At 49.5% G+C, this 23,207-nt stretch overlaps 1 protein-coding gene across 5 annotated transcripts in view; it reads right to left on the reverse strand.

Moving 5' to 3' along the window:
- Rasgrf2 (Ras protein specific guanine nucleotide releasing factor 2) overlaps positions 1-23,207 on the reverse strand; it is a 182,165-nt gene that overhangs the window by 3,625 nt on the left and 155,333 nt on the right. For 4 of the 5 annotated variants that reach the window (XM_087180738.1, XM_087180741.1, XM_087180739.1 and 1 more), the window contains 8 exons: positions 20,233-20,345; positions 15,319-15,379; positions 14,945-15,048; positions 14,201-14,285; positions 11,507-11,704; positions 7,123-7,202; positions 5,412-5,529; positions 4,607-4,981 (listed from right to left, as the gene is read on the reverse strand). In XM_087180738.1, coding sequence (XP_087036864.1) covers positions 4,607-4,981; positions 5,412-5,529; positions 7,123-7,202; positions 11,507-11,704; positions 14,201-14,285; positions 14,945-15,048; positions 15,319-15,379; positions 20,233-20,345 — 1,134 coding nt within the window. Of the gene's footprint in view, positions 1-4,606; positions 4,982-5,411; positions 5,530-7,122; positions 7,203-11,506; positions 11,705-14,200; positions 14,286-14,944; positions 15,049-15,318; positions 15,380-20,232; positions 20,346-23,207 lie in introns of those variants that run through there. The other variant, XM_087180737.1, reaches the window with a different exon arrangement.

Below are 23,207 nucleotides of genomic sequence, written 5' to 3' on the forward strand. Positions count from 1 at the left end.
TATGTGACTAAAGAAAACATCACTATTGTGATAATTAAGCTCAACTGTCAAGTTGTTTTGGGAGCCACATAGGGGATTGGTGGAGCACACTTCTAGGTGTGTCTGGGTGGGTCACAGAGCAGTGGCCGTGGGGACTATGTCTGGTCCCTCACCCCTTCCTCTCTGGCACTGGTCTCTTGCTCTGCTTCCCTCCACCATGAATTGAGCTGCTTTGCTCCACCATGCCCTTCCGCCATGATGTTCCTTCTTGGAACCAGCTCCCATAGACTGAACCCCCTGAAACCATGAGCCAATTAAACCATTTCCTCCTTTAAGTTGTGGTGTCAGGTATTGTGTTCCAGCAACATGAAAGGTGACTAATACAAATATTTTCATTGAAAAACAACAAATATCTCTAGCCTCCCTCCAACTCTAGCCTTGGGTGAGATTATGGCTTTTACCTAGATATTGCCCACAGCCTCGTGTGCTGATAGGTAGTGCTGTGGGGAGTGCTGGGTCAAATGGGTATCATACTGGATTAGACCACTCATGGGTTTATATCTGGGTATGATGTTGGGAGGTAAAGCCGGGTAAGAAGAGGTGGGTCACTGTGGGCATAGCCTGGATATTCATTCCTACTGCCTTCAATACTTGCTGCTTCCTGCCTGCCATGCCCGCCATGTCATGAACTCTTTCTCCTCTGCCATGCTACGCTGTCTTGGAGCCAGCTGACTATGGATTGAAACCTCTACAAACTGTGAACCAAAATAAACCTCTCTTTTAGGTTTAAGGGTACTGGGTATTGTGTCTCAGTACCGAGAAACTAAGATAAGACCCATTAGAAGCATGGCTGTGATCATGTGGTGTAAACTACCCCAATGTCTGGCTGTGTCTTCATGGATATTACGTGTCTTACAGCTTCATGCAAATGGAATTGTGCAGTAGACACAACTTCCTGTCTGGCTCCTTTCACTTGGCAGTGTTCTGAGATTCACCCAGGCAGGCACCTGCATCGCCAGCGTCTCCTCTCATTATTAAGTAGTCTTGGCTAAAGTGTAGATGTGTACCCCAACTCATGTATCCTTTCTTCTGCCGATGGGCACTTGAGCTGTTTCTAACTTTTAGCTGAATTAAAAAATATTCTAAGTATTTCATACCAGGCTTTTTAATGGGCATTTTCATTTCCCCTACCTTGGAGAGAAACTGCTGGATTGTGAGATAGATGCATAATTAACACTTTAAGAAGCTCCCAGTGTGTTTTCCAAAGAGGCTGCACTGTCTTCCTATCATTAATAATGTATATATGAGTTCCGGTTGCTCAGTATACAATATTTAATTTTAAAAATAATGTAAAATGACTTCCAAAGCTGCTTCTCCTGTAGTACACAAGAGAACCTGTTTTCCCTCTCCTAACTCACCTGGGATTGTATCAATCTTTTGAATTTTTCTTAATCTGGAAAGTGATAACGATGTCTTATTAACTGCATTTTTTCTTTTTACTAGTGAAGTTGAGAATTTTTCAAATATTTATTAGTGATTTCTATTCCTTCTGTGAACTGTTCTGAGTCAGCACCTTTTTTATTGTTTATGTTTTATAGATTTATAAGCATGCTTTTATTCTGCTTTATATGTTGGAAAAAATTGTTTCCTAGTCTGTTTGAATTTTGATTGTTTAAATAATTGCCCACTGTCATGTAGAAGTTTTTAATTCTTTCATGCAGCAAACTTTACTAAGCTTGTCTTTTTAGCATTTGCATTCTGTACTTAAGATCTTTCAAAACCAAAGGTCCTGAATATTTTATCCCATATTTTATTCAAACAGCATACATTTTTTTTTCAGTACTGAGAATCAAACTCAGGACCTTCCACTTGCCAGGCAGGGGTGGCACCACTGAGCTACATCCCCAGCCCAAAATTTTGTTTTATATCTACGTAATAAACTCATCTGGAGTTTACTTTTGTGAATGGTATAAGATGGAAAGCCAAAATTCCTATTCTATTTATTGACTGGTCAGTTTCTCTCTGAAACTTTCCACAAATGCCTGTTTCTATCCCATATTAAATTTTCATATAGACAAAATCTGTATCTGGGCCCTATTCTGCACTGTTGAATTTGTATCCTTAGGCCAGGAAGTCCTCTTTATTTGCTCTAGGAAATAGATTTACAGCTTTAGGATGTCTGGTGGTAAGTTCTAATTTTTCAAGTTCTTCTCTGTTTTTCTCCCAAGGTTCTTTATGAAATTCAAGATGTTTGTCAAGCTGTGTGAAAAATCCCGTGGGGATTTTGAAATTTACAGACTGATTTGAGGACAACAGACATCTCTACAAGTGGAAGTCTTCTGACCCATGAATATGACGTAGCTATCTGTTCAATCGGAACCTGCTATATGTACTTCACTTCATCAAGTCTTGTGTCTTTTTGTTCTGCTTAATCCTAAGTAACATAGGCTTTTTCTTGTTATCTTGAGTGAGATCTTTAATATTCTATTTCAATTGAGTATTAGCAAAGTAACAAAATCATTGCTTCTTATATATCATGTTGCTATGTTCCCTCAGTATTTAGGAGTTTTCTCTTGGATGCTCTCCATAGCTGGTGAGAACATCTGCAAATTAAACCACTTACTCTTACCTCTCAGATCTGAGTAACTTTCATTGCTTCATTGCAATGGCTATTTCCTTCCAGTTCAAAATTGAACACTAGCAGTAACAGTGAAAACCTTGGAACACTTTTTTCCTGATTTGGATTAATTAACTTAAGAAACATGTACTATATCTACCATGGTCCAGGCATTGTATGGAATGCTGGGGCTCTCATAAGAAACACAACAGATAAGGATGTCGCTCAGGGATTTCCTACATGAATGTGTGAATCACACAAAGAAATGCAAAGCTGCAACTGGGCAGTGCTGCTAGCAAGGAGAGGTACCTAGTGCAGTTACAGGCTGGAAAGCTGGAAAGTTAGGGAAGGTGTTCCTGAGGGGGTCGGTGAAGCTGTGTGTGAGTTAACTGTTCAGTGTGAAAGAAAAGCACCATATGGAGGAGACAGCGTACAGAAAGGCAGTGGTCAAACCTAGAGGCTGTCACAGAAAGCCTGGCCCCACTGTCAGAGTGGGGATTTGCACTTAAGCTAATATGCAGCAGGCCAGAATGATTCACGAGGTGAAAGAACAGAAGCATCGATACAAACTGTGTTCTGCTGAATATACTTGGGTCAAGAGAGAAATCAATGGGGAGCAAACACACATATATTTCTGTGCTCTGTCAGCCAAGAGGGGCTAACAGAAACAATACTTCCCATGATGACACCTAGAGACTGCATCTTGGTTTCTAACACTATTTACCAATAAAAGGAGTTGGAACTTTGGGAAGAAACATCTGAGTCTAGGACTGGGGCTAGAAATATGCAAGATGAACCCAAAGCATCTCAAAGCTGCAGAGATCAAGGGAGTCCTCAAAAAAGAAAAGAAAAAGAAGCCCACACTATGGGGACAGGTCCAAAGAGTGAACTGACAGAGCACCCAATGGCCAAACATGGAACAATTTCAGCAGCAAAGTAAGTTATGTCATAACAGATTGGCACGCTCAGCATGAAACCCCTCAGTCCATAGTGATTCCAGTTCGTGCCTGAATGAGTGAGAGAGAAGAAATAAATCTCCCAGGCATGAGAACTCCAAGTCATTCATGGAGATATTTTGTTCTTGAGGAGGGAGAGCATCCTCTTCCACGCCAGAACATGGCATGGAGGGAGGAGAGAAGGGTCACTTTCCAGGGCCGAATCTGACCAGCACCAGCCCGGCCAGCTGATCAAGGTTCACATCAACAGTTATCAACTCTACGGGCAATGTGTGTGCACCTATGTGTGAGGAGAAGGAAGGACACCTCACCATTGTGCTCTTCCTCCCAGGAAGCAGAACTTAGCTAATCATGAGCAAACACCAGGCAAATTCCTACAGGGGCACCTCTACCAAATACCCAACCAGGACTGCAGAGGGCGCCTGGTGCAAGAGCACTCGCCTGGCATACACAGACTTCAGGTTCCATCCCAGCACCACACACACACACGCGCGCGCGCGCGCGCGCGCCTGGCCAGTATACCTCAAAATGTCAAGGTCATCCAAAATAAGGGAAGTCTAAGAAACTGCCACAGCCAATGGAACCCTAAGGGGCCTCTGTACCTAAATGAAATACGGCGTCCTGAACAGGATCTCGGAACAGAGAAACGGCACTGGGTAAAAAGTAAGGAAATCTGAAAAACGATGAGCTTTTGTTAGCAATGATGTTATCAGTATTAGCTCATTACTTCTAGGAAATAGATCATGCAAATGTGAAGGCGTTAAGAACAGGAAAAACTGGCTGTGAGGTACATGGAAACCTTGGTGTTGCCCTCTTGGTTTTTTTAAATCAAGCTAACACTGTTCTTCACAAATAGGGCTTAAAAACAGACCAGCGTGGCTGGGATGGAGAGAGTCAGGTGTGTGGGATGAATCTTCAGAAATAAATAGGGTCACATCATGCAAGACATCTTGGTCATATCAGGACTGTCCTCTTTTTTATCCCAAGAGCAAAGGGAAGCCGATTAAAATGCTTCCTTTCCACGGATGGGGCTGTTTGTTATCTACACCATGCCTCACAGGTCTCCATCTAGTATGGATTTTGCATGTGCATTCTGTGTGTTCAGACTCAGACGCTGGAGCCCGAGACAGAAGAGGGGTGGACTCCTGGGAAATGTGGCGTGAAGACCGACAGAAGCTGGCGATGAGTTGGTGTTCCTTTTGCCTTCCTTCCTGTTTCCTTGGTCAGACTCACTGAAGATTTGTATTGTATTGGTCCTTTCTAAGAGACAGCTGTTGGGATTTCCACTCAGTTCTATTGTTTTCTTACCCACTGATTTCCACTCCTTTTCTTTGTTAATCCCCTCATAGCCACACGTTACCTTTGGCTGATGGTCTATGCGGTACGAGGTCTGCTGGAACTGGCGTATCTCTCGGATGATGTGTGATATCTACCAGAAACAAACAACAAGCAAAGCCAAGCAGTTTCCTTGGACTGCACTCCTGCATTCTCCGGGCTCCCCCAGGGTTCCTTGCTCTAGGGCCTGGTGGTACACACCCTTCAGGGAGCCATGTGAACTGCCCAGTCCTCATTCACCAGAGGCAGCTGGCTCTGATGCCTCCAGTGTGGGCGGTGCGAGTTCTGCTGGCTCCGGTCCAGGGCTGGCTGCCGCCCCGTGAGAAGCCCTCAGCTCCTGTCTACCACAGGTCAGGCTCATGTCTTGGAGGTGCACTCCCCTCCCCTGGCCTAGCCACCCCACATCTCCTGCAGCAGCCAGCCAGGCGCTGGGCCCAGTCTCCACCTCCTCCCATCCACCCTCAGCCTCTTCTGCGTCGTTGGTGAAGTCGCCGACACAGGGCGAAGAGCAAGGCGTCACCTACCATTCTCATTTTGGAGAAGTTGACAAGGCCTTCTTCAGTGAAGTTTGGGGTTCCCTCCTCAATAAATGCCAGGTCTGTCAAGTACATCCCGAGATAGGGAACCGCTGGGGGGTTACAACTGCGAGACCAAGAAGTGCGGCCTGAACAGCAGGCACACAAGTGTCTGCCTCCTCCCCAGTTCACACAGAAAGCTGCCACGCCACTTCAGTCCTGCAGAACGAAGACTTCCCATTCCGTCTTCAGAAGCAAGCTCATGATATGCAGAATTTCACACATGTCACAGCAGAATACAATGCAAAATTATGGCCCTGCTTTACTCTGTTTGAGACAATGGTGTATCCAACAGAATGTTATAGAGACACACACAAGATACCTGCTAGCAGGAATTGTTCGCAGTTCATGTCAATTGGTCATACTTCTCTGAGGGATAGAAGCATTGTTATGGTTTCTAGCTAGCTGACCCCCTTCAAGCCTCCCATGATCACAGGTGGGGCTTCTGAAGGAGACTGGGCGGTGGGGCTCATGGCCGACTTGCTGTTAGGAGGTGGGGTCTGGCCAGAAGAGGTGGCCCCTGGGGTGGGGCCTGGGAGGGTGCCACTCCCTCCCTGCTCCCGCCTTTGCTCGCTGCTTCCTGTCTGCCATGCCATGGGCTGCTCTCCTCCGCCAGGCCCCCTGCTGTGTCACCTGCCTTGGAGTCAGCGGACCACAGACTGTAACCGTGAGCCAAAATAAACCTCTCCTCTTTAAGTTGTGGGTGTCGGTGACAAGGACGTAACTAAGGCAACCATGCAGGAAGCCCTTATGCCTTCACCTCACTAAGCTACAAGCACGCAGCCTAGAGAACTGGTGCAGAAACTCAGCTTGGTCAGGGCCCATTTCCTTTTTCCATACTGTGATGTTTAGGGGGACCAGAAAAACACCACAGCCACACAGCTAAGGGAGACCCTGTCTTTGTTTTGGAGGGAACAGAGAATGCTTGGTCTCCTGAAAGAGGCCTGGCCCCGGGCTTTCTGCACAGAAAGAACCGGGCTGGGTCCCAGCCCAATCAGCTGCTCAGTGCTGCTGGGCAAGCTCTGCAGGCTGAGCTTTCTCCTCTGTAAAATGGAGCCAGCAAAGCTTACTGCCTTGGTGTCCTGTGAGGCTTACCAAATACTCGCCAAGTACTTAGCATGGAGGGGCCATTTAGGAAATATTTAGTAAAGAGCTCTTCTGCTATCATCACTATTGTTGCTGTTTTCCACATCCCATCACAAGACTAGGCTTTTTCCAGACCAAGGCAGGGCCCTGTGGTGGATCAGGAGAAAAGAGCTGCAGGAGAACAGATTCTATGTTGAGGGGCTGACGGGGGAGGGGGGAGAGATCCAGAAATATAAGGCCCCAAATACACAACAATAATCAACAAGTTCTAGGATATTTAAATGAAAAATATTACAGGAAATTGTGCTAAGGCTCAGAAATTCTGAAGCAAGAAACCTTTTACACTACAACACAATTTGATTCTGTGATATTTTCTTGTCTGGAATATTCTGCGTACCATGAGTACCTACATAAGGTGCTGTATGCACAGTATTCCGAGAGAAAAGGGAGCTCTAAACACCCAGGTGATGGAAGTTACTTCTGCTTGGTTTTCTTTTCCAGCAGTGAAGGAGGAGGGTCGCCATTTAGATACTAGAAAAATACAAGAATCATTTTGAAATCAACCTAGACCTACTTTTTAAGGGTTTCTCTGAGATTCTTAAATCTTCCTTCAGATGAAACAGTCTTCTGAAGCTTGTCCATCACAGCTTTTGTCTAAAACAGAGAGGAAAAAGTTATGAGGATACCAGGGTTTAACCAGGAAGCCAGTTGCCAAAAGATGGTTGGTCCCCTGGTTTGGCAGCAAATGCAGCTCCTGGACCAGAGCAGAGGCCGTGGTGATGGTTCCCAGGGTGGGGAGGCAGGGCCTCATGTGACAGTCAGTGCTGAAAGAGAAAAGGCACGTGTAGGAAGGAAGGGCCCTAGCCACACTCAGCCTCAGGCAGAGGAAAAATGTGCAGAAGAGAAACATCATGATGTGCTGAAAACCTGGGACTTGGAGGCCCGGACAGCACTGCTGACGGGGCTCCCCGAGGTGCCCTTCTGTCAGGGTGTCTCCTCCATGAACCCTTCCGAGTGCAGAGCTCCAGGCACCCAAGTGCACCCTGGGCAGCTGTGTGCCAACTGAGCAATGGCCTCCACTCTGAACCCTTTCTTCTGTGATCACCCTCATCAATGTTTCGGGAAAGGAGGACTGACATTTACTAAGAGGTAACAGTGCTGCTGACACCGGCCTGGAGTCTTCTGCAGGGACGCAGGAGCAGGGCAGGGTGGCCCTCAGGTCTAAGGCTGCCTGGGTGGGCCTGGACCCTCCAGGCCCTCTCTGGAGGGCCCCTGGCGTGGCTGCTGAGGCTGCACACACTGCGGGGCTGTCAGGATGTTTCCCGTGCTGGCCTAACCCTTGCTTCTGGGGCCTGCAGGCCTCTGTGCTGGCCCAGGGCCGGACTTGGCTCAAAGAAGCTGTGGAAGTACGGTACAAGACCCCAGTGATGACTGTAACTGCACTGTATACCTAAAACGTACCAATAAACTAAATGGAAAAAAAAATGTGTTATTTTGCGTGCCAACCCCTCACAAGGAACACAATCATTACGTACAGCAAATGTACTAATAACAATAACAAAATTTTTAAAACTCTTAGAAAACTAGGAAAAGAGGGCAAGTTCCTCAGTTTTAGAAAAAGATATTTACCAAGAAACCACCTACTACCATCTTTTTTGTTGTTGTTCTGTTTTTGTTTTTTCGTTGTTTTTGTTGTTGTTGTTGTTTTGAGACAAGGTCTCGCTCTGTGTTCAGACTGGCCCCAAACTGACTTTGTAGCCCAGGCTGGCCTCGAACTCCTGGCGACCCTCCTGCCTCTGCCTCCTGAGTGCTGGGATTACAGACAGTCCTGCACCTCCACGCCCGATGATCCTACTACACCATCATTTGTGGTGAAAAACTGAATGCCTTCCTCTGAGATTGAAAACAAGGTAAAAATTATTTTTCTCACCACTGTTATGCACACAGTGTTAGAAATGTTAGCCGGGGAATTTGGGCAAGAAAAAGAATTAAAAGGCAGATAAATCATAAAGAAAGAAATGACTGGCCCTATTTTTAAATGGCATAATTGTCTAAGTGTAAAATTCTAAGAAACCTATAAAAAAGCCCCTGAACTAATAAGCAATATCAGCAAGGTGACAGGTACAAGTTTGATGGTAAAAAGTCAATCACATTTTTATACATGAATGTTAAATATGTATGTGGAAACTAAAATTAAAACCACAATGACATTTAAAAAAATCTTTCCAAAGAAAATGAAGTATTTAGGGATAAATTTAACAAAACATGTAGGACTTGGATACTGAAAATTGCAAAATGCTGACAAAAGAAATTCTAAATTAATGGAGAAATGTACTATGTTTAGAGACAGAAAGACTCAACATAGTAAAGGTGTATATACTCCCCAAACTGACACGTTTACTGCAATTCCAACTAAACTCCCAAGGACACAGACTTACTCTAAAATTTGTATGGATAATCACAGTAATCTAGTAAACATAAAACAATTCTGAAAAAGAATAAAGTGGGAGGAATACCTGAAGAATTTTCAAAACTCAACAGTAATAATCCAATTAAAAATTAGCCAAAGACATGAGCAGGCATTTGACAGAAGAGACCTACAGATGGCAGATAAGCACATGAAAAGGTGTTTAACATCGTTGGCCATTAGGAAAGTGCATACTTAGACCGAGTCTCTAAACTAAAAAATAATGATTACACCAAATGCTTACAAGAATGCAGAGAATCTGAATTGTTCATGCATTTCCAACCAGCACGCAAAATTTTATAGCCACTCTGGAAAAAGAGTTTGAAAAATTCTTATAAAACTAAACACATCCTTACCATGTGATCCAGAAATTGCATTCTTGGACATTTATCTCAGAAATGAAAACTGACCACCCAAAACATTTACATGAATGTTCCTACCAGCTCTTTAGCAACAGCCTGAAACTGGAAACTTTCCAAATGGACTACAAGGAGTGAATGGTGAAACAAACTGTGGTATGTCCATACAAGGAATGCTGTGTGGGGCTGGTGATTTTTTTTTTTTAAGTGTGACATGGGAAATTCACTCTCGTAATGGAATTCTGTGTATTTTGACTTTGGTAGTGGTGGTCTTACTGATCACCCATATAACACAAGCACACAGAACTACATACACTTACACATACACACAGGGGACATAAAAAGCCAGTCACATCTAAGTAAGATGGGTGGATTGGGCCAATGTTCACTGATTTCCCTGTTGTGAGATTATCCACAGTCAGTTACACAAGAGGTTTCTGTGGGGGGCAGCTGGGTGTGATGTGCAGAGAATCTCTGTATCATTTCCTACAACTGCATGTGCATCTATAATCAGCTCAAAATAAAAGTTTTTTTTAAATAATAGTATTTTTTAAAACTGTAGCTTTAATTGCCAGATCCAGGTTCTGTTGACAGTCAAAGGACTCAGAGTTCTGAGGCCCAAAGCTGGGTTTTGAGAGTGCTGCATTTCCCTAAGCAACAAGCAAACAAGGCCTGGTGTCGCTGTACCTGGAGAAGTTGCAGCAGTCTCCCCACTATGGGGAAAGGCTGGAGAGAGAAAGGAAGAAATGAAGAGTGTCTCTGAGAGAGACTACATCCTCAGAGAAGGAACGAGGCCAGGCAGCACTAAACACACGTTCTCTTTCAGCAGAATACATTTCTGCTCTTCTTGCCTGGAGCCCTACACACAGGCACCTTGCTGATGTTCCTCACCAACTCTGCTGGGCAGATCAAGACAGGTACAGTAGAGAGAACAGGAAAATTTGCCTCATGCCTACTGGCACCAGTGGATCCTGGAAGAGTCTGGAAAATCCCCCCAAGGCCCTTTGAAAGGGTGGGGTATCAATCTCATAATCACATATCCTCCAGGGTTAGCTGTAACCCTTAAGCCCGAGGTGTCAACTCCACTGAATTAAGGAATACCTAGCAGATTGTAGAGCAGGTTCCTGGATGCCTGGTGGGTTGTGGAAGTGTGGCCTTGGGGTCTACGTCTGGTTCCTTCCCTTCCTCTCTGGCACTGTTGTTCTGCTTTGCTTCCTGGCTGCCATGAACTATGCAGCTTTGCGTCTCCCATACCCTTCCGCCATGATGGCTCTGCTTTGGGGCCAGATGACCATGGACCGAATCCCCTGAAACCATGACCCAAGTTAAACCTCTCCTCCTTTAAGCTATGTCAGGTACTGTGTCTTAGCAATGAGAAAGCTGACTAATACAATGGCCAAGGGGCAGGGAAGCCTGTGGTAGAGATGAGACACACCCAGGCTCAGAGCATCAGCAGAATCCATGAGAAAGGGGGGGACAAGGTCAGCCCAGCTTCCTGGCTGCTACCACCGGGCACAGTTCTGGGCAGGGTGGGCAAGCATGCACACACATGCAGTCCTGTGTCCATGTGCAGCCAGCAAAGGACTGCACGAGGAGGCCAAAGTGCAGACAGACGTCCAGCAGCTCAGAGAAGCCCCCACCCCACCCCAGAGAAGGCCTGGGAGAAGACCAGGGAAGAACGGAGGTCTGGTTTGCATCTCGAAATTATCTGAATGAAAACAGGCAACAGGCAAGCGGAATCCAATGGGAAAATACTGAAAAAGTTGTATTTGTACACATGTATGCCATTAAGCCAGACCTTAGATCTGCTACATGAATGACAAACAGGAGGGTGAACGCTGCATCTTATGGCCCTGCTTTGTACACTTTCTGGGGCAGAAAGAGCCACTCCATCAGTCACCAACAGATCTCTCTTGATTGACAGGCACACTGTATGCGATCACCCCAGATGTTTCAGGGAACGTTTTGGGCATGCACACAAGTAGGACGCGGTAAGTGGTAAGAACACAGAAATTATTCACATGGGCGTCTTGCTCTGGCACTGTGCTGCTCAGCTGAGCTTGCAATCTAATTAGTAACATTCATCCCGGCCCTCCCCTCCCAGCAGCAGGCGATGTGGCACCCGGGCTCACCTGCTTGGACACTTTGGCCCAAGTTTTCTTCAGCCTGTAGATGGCGCTTCTGTTTAAGGCTGAGGTGATCTCCAGCACGCCGTTGTAGTTGTGCAGGCATCGGCAAATGTCTGCCACCGCCACCCACTTCTCAATGGCACTGGCGCGGGAGCCGACGTCAGCGTGGCTCATGATCTGTGAGGCCACCAGGTTACTCATCTGCGACAACCAGAGACCAGGGAGGCCGTTCAGGCGCCACAGCAGTGCGTTTAGGCAAAACCCCCGAATTCCCTGCACACCCAGCAGGAAAGCGGGGTGCCCAGTACTGCGGAGTCATATTCTGTGTTTGGACATCAACTTATAAAGAGACTCAAATCTGTACGACAGTAACTGTTCATTCTAGGTGGGAGGACAGCACTCTGCAATCCAGCTTATCAGAGCGAAAGGTGACTTTGCTCATCAGTAAGCTTGATTCAGCAGATATCGCAAATAATCACGGAGGAAATGGGATGGGATAACCTGGCTCCTGAGGAAAGCGAAGCCTGGAAATCCCGGTGTAACTTCTTGGGGACGTGCACTTCTTGGTCCACAGAGTGTGTAGATCTGTACTCTGGGAGCCCGGTTATCACAGGGAAAGGAACATTCACATCCCTCAGGCAGGCAGGACAAATACTAAGCCGATCAACTCTCAAGCTGGAAGCCCTGAGCTGTGGAGGCCGAGAGAGCATTGCTCCCTCCTGTAATTTGTCACCAGCAGTTAAAGGGACCCACTGCCTCCAGGCTAAGTACTATGATGCTTAGTCAGGGCCAGCATGAGAAGCTCAAGTTCTGCAATATGGAAGGGATAGGGGAAGAGCAGGACATGAGCAAAGGGACCATGGACAAATCGCTGGCACGGGGGGGATACTGCCTGCAGGGAGGGCCAGGGCACCCAGAGGTGGCGGGGAGAGGAGTCGGGCAATCCCGGAGGGAAGGGAGGAAAGGACAGATAGGAGGCGGGTGGGGGCTGAGGGGGTGCGAGATGTGGGTGAGTTAGGGCACAGGTGTCCACGGTGACCCCGACCCCACAGAGCGACTGTATGGCTAGCCGTCCACCGGGCTGCGAGCAGGAAATGGGCGCAGTGACCACTTCCGGTGGCCACCTGTGGACAGCACATGCCACGGCCATGCGAGTGGAGGATATGGAGCTTGTGACTGCACCTGAGACTTCAGTGTCCCCAGAGCAGGTGCCATGCAGGTGACAGAGCTTGGCTCTTCACAGCTGCTCAGAGTGACCCAGGTGTGCAGCACACCTGTCCTTTGGCAGCAATGGTGCTGATGGGGCCGTGGCACATGCTCAGCATCTGTGCCCCAAGCATGCCTGGCACAGTTCTGTCAATCAAAATGCACATGAATGTTCACATTCAAAAATTCTGTGGGCTGGGGATTTAGCTCAGTGGTTCTGCCGCCTGCCTTGAAAGTACAAAGCCTGGAGTTCGATCCCCGATACCAAAAAAAAAAAAAAGTTCTGTTATAGTAAAAGACACGTTGTCATGAATCCCTGAAATCCTCACCCTCACTTCAAGCGCACTCATCCCATCATCCTTGATACTTTCTGCAGCAGTCCTGGAGTCCTTTTCCCTGAGTCTTTCCAAGGTGTGATTTTAAAAAATACAGTGATTGCTGCCACCGAGTGCCATCCAACAGACAGGCAGCTCGTGAAAACATGGCACTGGGTCCTCATCCACCTGATTCACTGGATCCGGCACTGTGTGACTTCTGGCTCTTCCCCAGAGTCATAACGACTGTGAAAGGTCAACGTTTTGAACTGGTTCAGGACTCGAGGCAGCCAGAATAGTGCAACTAAAGACACTCAGGAAAGAGGACCCCAGAGCTGCTGCAGAAAGTGGCAAGGATGATGGGATGAGTGTCTAAAGTGAGAGGGAGGATTCTGAGGGGATTCATGGCAATGTGTCTTTCTAAAGAATAAAAACAAAAAACTAAACACCATATTTTTTGTTCGCAGCTCTTACACTGTTTTTGTACTTGGATTCTGGATGGCTCACTGTTGTGCCTATGGCCTCCTCTGCTGTTTTGAACACTATGGGTTTTCCTTTCCCTGCTGCTTCATGGACCTGGAAAGGCAGGCTTCCCTTCAACCAGGCCAGAAGACCCTTCCCCATCTCTCCTGGATGTGCCCACAGCAGAAAGACCGGGAGGACAGAAGCGCTGAGCATCGGCGGTGTAGCAGCTCCAGTCTTCATACAGGGGGCAGGCAGGGCTGGAGCTGGACCTGCAGCTGGTCACTGCCCCAGAGAGCCATGGGACCATGGGACCACGCTCTAGGGAGCCCATCTCGTGCTGGGATGTACTCTGGGCTGAGGACTCGGCCGTGAGGAGGTGGCACTGCACCGACCCTACCATCACCACCAGAGGCTGGGACACAGGCTTTGCTCACTCTGTCTGTCCATGGATGGCCACAGGTCATGATGAGCACAACAGTCATCCCGGCCACATGGACATTAGGCTCCTACCAGACTCCTTCAATGGAGCCTCTCAGGCCAGGGAGTGACTGGAAATGACCACAACCCTGTGAGCTGCTGGAGGGGGTTCAGCTGTGTTGACTTGTGCATCATTCTGAGTGAAAGGCAGGTGGTGGAGTTGATCTGAAGGATTCTTCGGACCCTCCCACGCATCTTCCCACGTGCCAAGTCCAGGGAGCTGGCGGGTACTCACGTCGTTGAAGTGCTGGCTGGTTTTCATAATGCAGGGCGTCCTCTCGGTCTTGTCCAGCTTCATCCATCCCTGCCCAAGAAACTCTCTGAAAGGTCAAACCAAAACACAGATCCATCAGGTCTTCAGGAAGCATGGTGATGGTCCTGAATGGTGAGCGTGAACTTGGACACACTGAATCCACACTGCCTGGAATGCCACCTGCAGCTACAGACCAGCTCCGGGCACACCGGGGAGCCCAGCAGCCCACCCGGTGGTGCTGAACACAAAGGCTCTGTTGTGCTCAGGCTTTCTCCCCATAGGTGTGTGGAACTTGTCCCTGTAAAGGCTTCTCTGAATTTGGAAACCAACCACTAACAGAGAAGAAATAAAGAAGTTCGGTACTAACTCAGAAACCAAGATGATTTCCATGGATTCACTTCTTTTAAATGTTAATCCTCAGCAGAGGGCCCCCCAAAATCCACCACTACCAAGGATGTTAACGGGGAGCAGAATAGTTCCCTCCACGCTGCCCTGGGCTCTCTGGGACGTGGTTCCCAGGGAGGGCTTTGCTCTCCCCAGACCGGGGGCAGTGTCCTCAGCCCTAGGTTCAATCCCCAGTACTGTAAATAACAATAATAATAATTACACCTCTGTGTGTGCACACACACATGCACATACATATGCACACATGCACACATGCACACACACACTTCTGCCTTACAATACAATGGCAACCGAGACTGCACCAGCAAAGGCCATACTCACTCGTAGGGGATGCTTCTGAAAATGACGTGGTCCAGCAGTGTGATCTGCTCAGCCAGCTCCATGGCCGACAAGGTCTCGAAGCACTCGGCCTTCGAAAAGTCAGTCTGCAACACAAGAGGGAGGGAGGCGGCTGCGGGCAGCTGGACCAGGCCTTCCCCTCCCTGCAGGTCCCGGAGCCAGGCAGCACGCCTGCAGCAGCACTGAGAAGCCCGTCCCTAGATTCTAGCCACGACAGACACTGCAGGAAGCTCAAAAATATCCAAGCCAACATTAAGCTCGCGATCCCGGAATGCGATTCCCCAAACAGAGCCATGGCACAGGGTCACCTGAGCCTGAGGGGTCACTGTGACTGACGGGGAGGTGGCAGAGCTCACCATCTGAATTATGTCCTCTAACTTCACGTGGATGTCGTCCTGATCCTCCTGGGACAGCGCCCTACAAAGAATCAAAATAGCCTAGATCAAGGGTGGCAAACCCACAGCACAAGTGCCACAGCAGGGTGATTTTATCACTGAAAGCTCAAAGGGGTTTGCCATCACTGGGCTAGATGCAGAAAAGAAAACCCTCATTTCTTAGGAAAGAGAATGCAGGTGTTTCCCAGGGTGGGAGGAAGTAGGGCCTCAGGCCTGGGAGGGAGCGAGGTTGTGGGGTGCAGTAGGGACTGAACTTGGGGGAGAGACTGACTGTGAGATAGTGGAAGGTGAGCAGGGAAGAGCAGGAGCGTGGACTTGGCCTCAGATGGAGATTTCAGAGCCAGCTGTCAGAGGGAGGCTGGGGGGTCGGTGTGCTGTCCTGCAGGCCATCCGGAGAGGAATCCCGGCCCGGTCACAGGCCCAAGCACACATCCGCTCCCCAGTGCCTCCCCGACCCTCTGCAGTCACCACTTCTGGCCTAGACAGAGCGAGGCGTAGAGCACTTTCTGTGTGACAGGGCTGCCTTCTGCCGGCCACGCATGTACCCCACATGCCGTGTCGGTCAGCCTCAGTAAACTGTTTTCCGGACAAATGGTGAATGAAGGAACACCTAATTTGTAATAAATAATGTTCATAAATTAACACCTAAGATACCGGCTTCAAAGTGGGAGGCCATTTTCTGTCCAGCAGAAGTTCAGAGTCCAGGAGAAGCACACTGAGAAGACATCCAACTTTACACCCTGCAGTTCGGGCCAGTATTGTATGTGTGCGTGTGTGCGTGTGCGTGTGTGTGTGTGTGTGTGTGTACGCGCACGCACTGGGGACTGAACTCAGGGCCTTCACACTGAACCACATCCCCGGGCCTTTTTTATTTTTATTTCAAGACAGGATCTTGCTCAGTTGCCCTAGATAGGTTCAAACTTGAGATTCTCCTGTCTCAGCCTCCCAGGATCCTGGGATTGCAGGCATAAGCCACCATGGCCAAGCATTTTAGTTTCCCCAAAGTTCCGAGCACATATTAAAACACACAAGCAGTCCAAACCAGGTAGCCTCTCTGCTCTGGAGGTCAGCCGGGCTGGTCCCTCAGAGCCCACGGAGAAGGCACGTCCTTTGCCCCTCAAGCTCTGAGAGGCTGCCTGCCTTGCTTGGCTCAAGGCCTCTGGAGAAACGCAGTTTTAAATGAAGCAAGGAAGCTGGGCACGGTGGTGTGCGCCTGTAATCTCAGCACTCTGGAAGGCTGAGACAGGAAGACTGCAATTTCAAGCTCGGCCTGGGCATTATGGCAATTTAGAAAGATCTTGTCTCAAAATAAAAATAAAAAATAAAAAGTAGCCCAGTGTGGAGCCTGTCCAATGCCCCCAAAAAGGAGAAAAAGGAGGAGGAGGAGGAGCAGGAGGAGGAGCAGGAGGAGGAGCGGGAGGAGGAGGGGGAGCAGGAGGGGGAGCAGGAGGAGGTGCAGGAGGAGGAGGGGAAGAGATGGAGATGGAGGTACAGATGCGATTTTCTGCCGTGCTCAGTGCTGGAGCAGCCCCGATCCCCAGCCCAGGTCAGCGAGATGGCTCACTGTGGTCCTGGCCCTCGGGGGGCAGGGGCAGCTCTGACACACAGTGCCCGGACCCAGATGGTCCCTGCCCAGCAGCGTTCCTGCCTCTGCTTCCCCAGGAGGACGCTGACCGGCAGACCCTGCTCCTCTTATGCCTGTCGTCTCGGGACGGAGAGTCCCTTCCCGGTGAAGGGCACAGCAGGTTACATACGACTGTCCCCAAGGCCCACTCGCTCACACGCGGGCCACGCACGGGGACACGCAGGACCCTTTCCCAGAGGGTCCTCGGCCTTCCCACGACAGTTTGCAGAGGGAGGACACGGCCCTGTGACCACGTGCGATGCAGATCAGGGGTTCCAGGGCCTGGCTGTACCCAGGACCTGAGCTCCGCCTCCCCTCATGGCTCCCCACATCCGTCCACCTTCACACCCACTCGGTCACACGCTGGTGCCGTCGGGCAGGCGGTCTGGCATCTCCTGTCTTCTTGGGGCTTTGGGGCTCGGATGACCTTTGTGTGAGGCCCAGGAAGTTAATGACTTTAACTCTGAAGCATATTAGGTGTCTACCAAGCATCCCTATAGGAGTATCTTCTGGAGATAGCTAGCTGCACAGCGTTGGAGAGATGGTGTTTTAGAAACGTCCTGAGCAGAGGTTTTCAGCACAAACCAGGTGACAGACTATGTAGAGTGACAATGTGGATTCACCAGTAAGGCCAAAACCCGAGATGCTGAGGCAGGCTGCTCACCACAGACAGCTTCTGTTTTAACCCAGGTTCGCTGTTTACATCCCGGGTTGTATGACAGAGGCACACAGCTCCCCATGTCAGGCCACATTTAACTACATGAGGAGTCACTTGTAGGAAAATGGATGCACTGTGAGGCCAGTGTTCAGTGAAATAAATCCGACAGCTTAAATATCAATGAAAGTATAAGTAAACTAAAGAGCAAAGTAAATGACAGATAATAGGAAACAGGGCATGTGGTCCTGACTGCAAACCCGGACTCACACAAGACTTAGAGGGCAGGGACTGAACGACGGTCACTCTTCCCTCCCAAGGCATCACCTGTGCTCCCAGGCAGCAGGTGCACGCCGGTCCCTTCACAGCTGGCCACCCCACCCCTGGTCCAGCCATGGAGGACAGATTTGCTCCTCCCCTCCTGGCTACCTTGGGGTTGTGGCAAACACGCCAGGGTCTGGGGTCCCCTGTCCCCACATCTACAAGCAGTGTCATCAATTTAGTAACTGCGCATTTGCAGTGTGACACCAAATAGGTAAAAGGAAATGGGACTATAAAGTTCTGGGCCTAGGAAGGTCCTCCTTCAACTCTACAACTAAAGGCTGTCTAAAACCAGAGGGAGAGCAGCTGCCCCGGCCTGGTGTTGGTCTGCTCTCTGCATGGGCAGCAGGAACATGGCCTTGGGCCCCGCAGCTCGAGGGCTGAAACTCTCTCCTAAGAGCTCCCAGGGCTTCTGATTCCCTCCCAGAATCACTGTCCTGCACCACGGAGGGTCATGTGGTTGTCACTACAGCCTGTGATGTAGGCCCCGCCAGCCCCAAGGTAGAGGTGAGAAACCTGGCGGCTCAGCCAAGACTTAGGCCCAGGACACCCTGCAAGGGTCAGCACCGGGGCTGCTCAGGGTGGCGCTGCAGGGCTGTCTGCCCACTAGATGGCCGCTCCCGCTTCTGCGTCCTGGGTCCCTTGGCAGACAGAGCCGGCACACTGCAGGCCCAATGAGGACAAAGAGTTGGGTGGTGGGCAGGACTCATCCTAGGCCCTGATCTCAGCTGGCTGTTTTCTGGGGTCACCTCTTGGCGCAGAGGGAAATCTCCCCGGGGGCGGGGGGGTTAGGGAAGCCTGGCGAAGTCCTGCTGCACCAGCCAATCCTCAGGCCCCCGTGTCCCTGACGGCTACTTAGTCAGATGTGCATAAGGCACAAACTTCCGGAATGTAGTTTTTAAACATTAGTGTTTTTAGATGCAAAGAGCATACCACATTGTTCCATGAAAAGGAACAATGATTGCTCCCACTCATAAGCGCTCGCCCACCGAAACCAGCCTCTACCTTAATCCATATTTATCACTTTAACGTCTGAAAATAGACTCAGCTGTGAAACTCTGGACTCAGTGAGATATCTTCATGGAATGGAAAAGCAGGGAAGACTCTTCACAGCTCCCTGGGAATGCCCTAATGGGACTTCACCAACTTGGTGGCTTCTAGTGACAGACTGCCTTGCCTCACAGCTCTGCAGAGTTGGAGATCAGGGTGTCAGCAGGGCCACACAGCTTCTGAAATCTGCAGGGGGCCCTTCTGCTACAGCTGAGACCTAAAGTGTCCCCAAAGTCTTAAGTGCATGGGCAGTGACTGGATCACGGGGCCCTGTGCTCATCAGTGGATGACTTCATTGATGACTCCATGCTGAAGGAGCGGTCAGGAGGTGGGCCTGGTTGGAGCCATGACCTGGAAGAGTGTGTTCCTGTCCCCGGTCCTCCCCTCTCTCTGCTTCCTGGCCCCCATGATGTGAGCAGCTTTCCTCTGCCACAACTTTTCACTGTGGTGTTTCTGCCACGGAGCCAACCATGGATTGAACCCACTGAAACCATGAGCCAAATGAACCTCCCCTCCTTTAAACTGCAGGTGTCTGGTGTTGTGTCCCAGTGACAGGGAAGAGACTGATACACGGTCTCTGCCTTTCCTAGCTTTAGACTGCCTGCCAGGAAGCCAGTGTCTGTGTTTTACTGTCCCAGCCTCTGCCCCCATCTTCACATGACATTCTGTGTCTCTATCTTCCAAGACCTTCCTCTTCCAGGTTGCCAGCCATATTTGATTAGGGGTCCACCCTACTCCAGTCTGACCCCAACTTAACTGATTCCATCTGCAGTGGTCTCATCTCCAGAGAAGGTTGCATTTCAGGGACAGGAGGTTAGGACTTCAACATAACTTTTTTGGGAGGGAGACATGAGTCGACCTGTAACAGTCCCTACACCAGGGCATGGTGTGGCCATGGTAGCTCTAGCTAATGGGGACAAAGAATGACTTATTGGCCAGTGGCTAAAACAGTACAATCCAGAGGAGACGTTGTGGCCAGGCGTGGAAGAAAGAAGATTTCTTCCAGAGATTGCAGTGCAGAGGAAATGAGAAGCAGAATGGTAGAAGAGCGCCAGGCCTCAGGACACAGAGGCAGGCTTCCCATTCTCAAGCAGGGCTAGGAGCACACAGCACTGGCAGCCGCTCTCTCATGAGGAGGGGACTAGGAAGACATCCAACCACTAGCTCAGGAAGCCACAGGAAGCCGTCACCCACCTGGGTGCCGGGTGACAACTGAGGCCCTCACCTCAGGATGTTTGCCGTGGCTTTCCTCTCCTGGGGGAGCAGGTCTGGGTCTCGCAAAACTTCTTCTAGCAGACTCAGCACATTCATCTTTAGTTCACTGTTGAGTTCAAAATCCTATAAAGTAGAATGAATCTTTTAAAAACATTACTTTCTAAAAGTTCTTGCTCTGTGACTGGGACACCATTCCTCGTGACAAGCTCTGGAAGGTGGACACCGAGAGTAACGTGTGGTACAGAGTGTGGCAGAGTCAGCCTAGAGCCACTCCCAGCCCCAGAGCCTGGCTGAGGGGCTGGGATGGGCCCAGCTGCTGGGGTTTCTGACTGCATCCCCAAGCAATGTCCATGTGCAGGCTGAGATTTCCTATTCTTGGGGCAACATTTGGCAGGGTCAAAGGCCCAAACCATTATATTATTAACTTATAAATTCTTATAATAACCTTTTAAGTAATTTTGTTTGTTTGTTTTTGGTACCGGAGATCGAACTCGGGTCCTTGTGCTTGTGCAGCAGGCAGCGAAACCACTGTGCTAAATCCCCGGCCCGACTTTAAGTAATTTTGAACCATAGATGTTCTGAATTCTTTTAAATGGCTGCCAAGAACATTGTTAAGTGCAATGAATCAGATAAAAAGGAAACAGCACAATTTTACTCTATCACATCAGTGAGGGGCAGGATGACCATAACGTCACAAATTATAGACAGTGCAAAAGTCTAACCTACTTTCAGTTGAGTATTTTTACTGTCAATTTGAATCAAGTATTTTATCAGTTTGATGGCAAATTGCACCCTAATTCTTAATATTTCATGTCCACTGTTTGACAATAGTATCCTTTCCTGGGGATTATATAAGAGACACTGGGCTTTGCTGGGGGGCAACACGAATGTTAGTATCTCTTATCAATCCCGGGGCTTCCGATAATATGCCTCAGTCAGAAGACCTGACACCCACAACTTATGGGAGGAGAGGTTTATGGTGGTTCACGGTTCAGTCCATGGCCCGCTGGCTCCAGGCAGGAGGCCTGGCAGAGGGGCCTGGTGGAGGACAGCTGCTCATGGCATGGCAGGCAGGAAGCAGTGAGAGGGAGGGGCCAAGGAGGAGACAGACCCTTCCAGGCCAGGCCCCAGGGACCGCCTCTTCTGACACAAAGCCAGCTAGAGCACCCCCACAGTCCAATCATCTTCCAGCTCCTCTACAAGGCCAGGAGGCTTTGGGGGGCATCCAGAAAGACACCTTAACAATGTGCTCCTAAAAGTTCACCTGTGTTGCCTAACACCTTCTTGGTGTTAATTTTCCTTTTAAAATGCATGCAAGTAGAAGACAGTAATCTGCTGCTGCTCCCCTCTCCCCATTTCAAGGCGAAGGGCACAGTTTTGCAAGGAGCTAATGATCTCCCCTCCCTGGGTCTGTCTGCACTACCAAAGGATTACTGGGCCAGGGCGAGTCTATTTCCTTAATGAATTTCTGATGTACATTAGGGAGACAACCGAGTCCTGGTGTAGCTCATAGAGTCTCTAATGATGCACATAATCTGATTATCATAAACCTCAGATTAAGGTGAAGGGCATCGGGCTGCTGTCGGGCCTTGCTGAGGCTTAATTAGTATTTTAATCAACAAGCATCTCCGGGCACCTGCTGAGTTCCATCCTGGGCTCCACAGGGGTGCGGGAAGGCTTGGGGACAGGGGAAGGTTCTCCTAAGGAAAGCAGAGGGAGGTTTATTATCCTGACCTCCCGGAGGACTGCCTGGGGAGGGCCTGGGGAGGACTCTGTGATGTGATGTCTGTCAGACTCTACTGAGGGAGGCTGCTGGCTAGGGACAGCGGGACACCCGCCCTGCTGCCCAGTCAGCACCTCATGTTCTCTATGCATTTCCAGGGGTGGGGAGCGACCTCCCGGGTGTGGCCATAGCTCCTCCTCCCCAAGCCCAGCAGCAGATGCCCTTCTGAGGGCTGGGACCTCGGGGGCCCACTGAGGCCCAGAGGAGCTGACTGCGGGGGTGGAGCTCAGACCCTGGAGGGGATGGTGTGTGGGAGGAGGACACCTCTGCCCTCCGGCTCCTGGCTCCTGTGCACAGGAACCACAGGCCACAAGTTCAAATGGGGGTTCTGATTCCCCGGGCGTGGAGTGGTTCTGGGCTCCTGTGTCTCACAGTGAGCTGTCTCCGGGGTCCAGGGCCGTGTTCTGGGCAGTGAGGCTGGCACGGCCTTTGTTTTTTTAAAGTCACACAATAAACAACCCCTCAGAAAACAAGCAAACAAAACCTGAACCCTCCGATAAATGCATGTAAAATACAAATTGGTGATTCAAAGTCTCTTTTAAAACTGTAAGGTGTAATCTGACTATCCTGTGTTTTATTACACAGGACGCATTTCCGGAGCCCCTCAGAATCCTCAGCCTCCATTCAAACACACTCATCCCGCGTCCCTGCCACCCCCTGCAGCAGCTCTGGAGTCCTCTTTCTAAGTGTCTTTATGAAGGGTGGTAAGAAACGTGGTGACTGCTGCTGCCCAGCGTCATCCAACAGAAAGGTAGCTCGTCAAAGCTCGAGGCTGTGCCCTCATCCCCCTTAGTTGTCGGATCCCACACCGGGCAGCTTCTAGCTCTGCCCCAAAGCCCACATGACCACAACAGGGCAATGCTTTGAATGGATTTGGAACACAGAAGCCAGCACAAGGGACCCACAACACTCAGGAGAGAGGACTCCAGAGCTGCTTCAGAAAATAGCAAGGGCATGGGACGGGTGTGTTCAAAGCAAGAGGACTGTGAGGGGATTCGTGGTACTATGTCTTTTCCTATAAATAAAGATTCAAAAATTTTTACAATGTTCACCTTATTTTCCGATCACACCTTGTATAGCTGTTCCTCAGCAGAAAAAAATCTGAGGCCGGAAAAGACATTTGCCGCTTGCTCCGGGGGTAACCTGCTCTGCGTGCAGTACTTCCTACTGAGACGCATCTGTAAGTGGATGCTAACGGGGTC

This window comes from Heterocephalus glaber, unplaced genomic scaffold (genome assembly GCF_053883595.1).
Source record: "Heterocephalus glaber isolate CG9 unplaced genomic scaffold, H.glaber_assembly_v1.0 deba00001465, whole genome shotgun sequence".
Lineage (NCBI taxonomy): Eukaryota > Metazoa > Chordata > Mammalia > Rodentia > Bathyergidae > Heterocephalus > Heterocephalus glaber.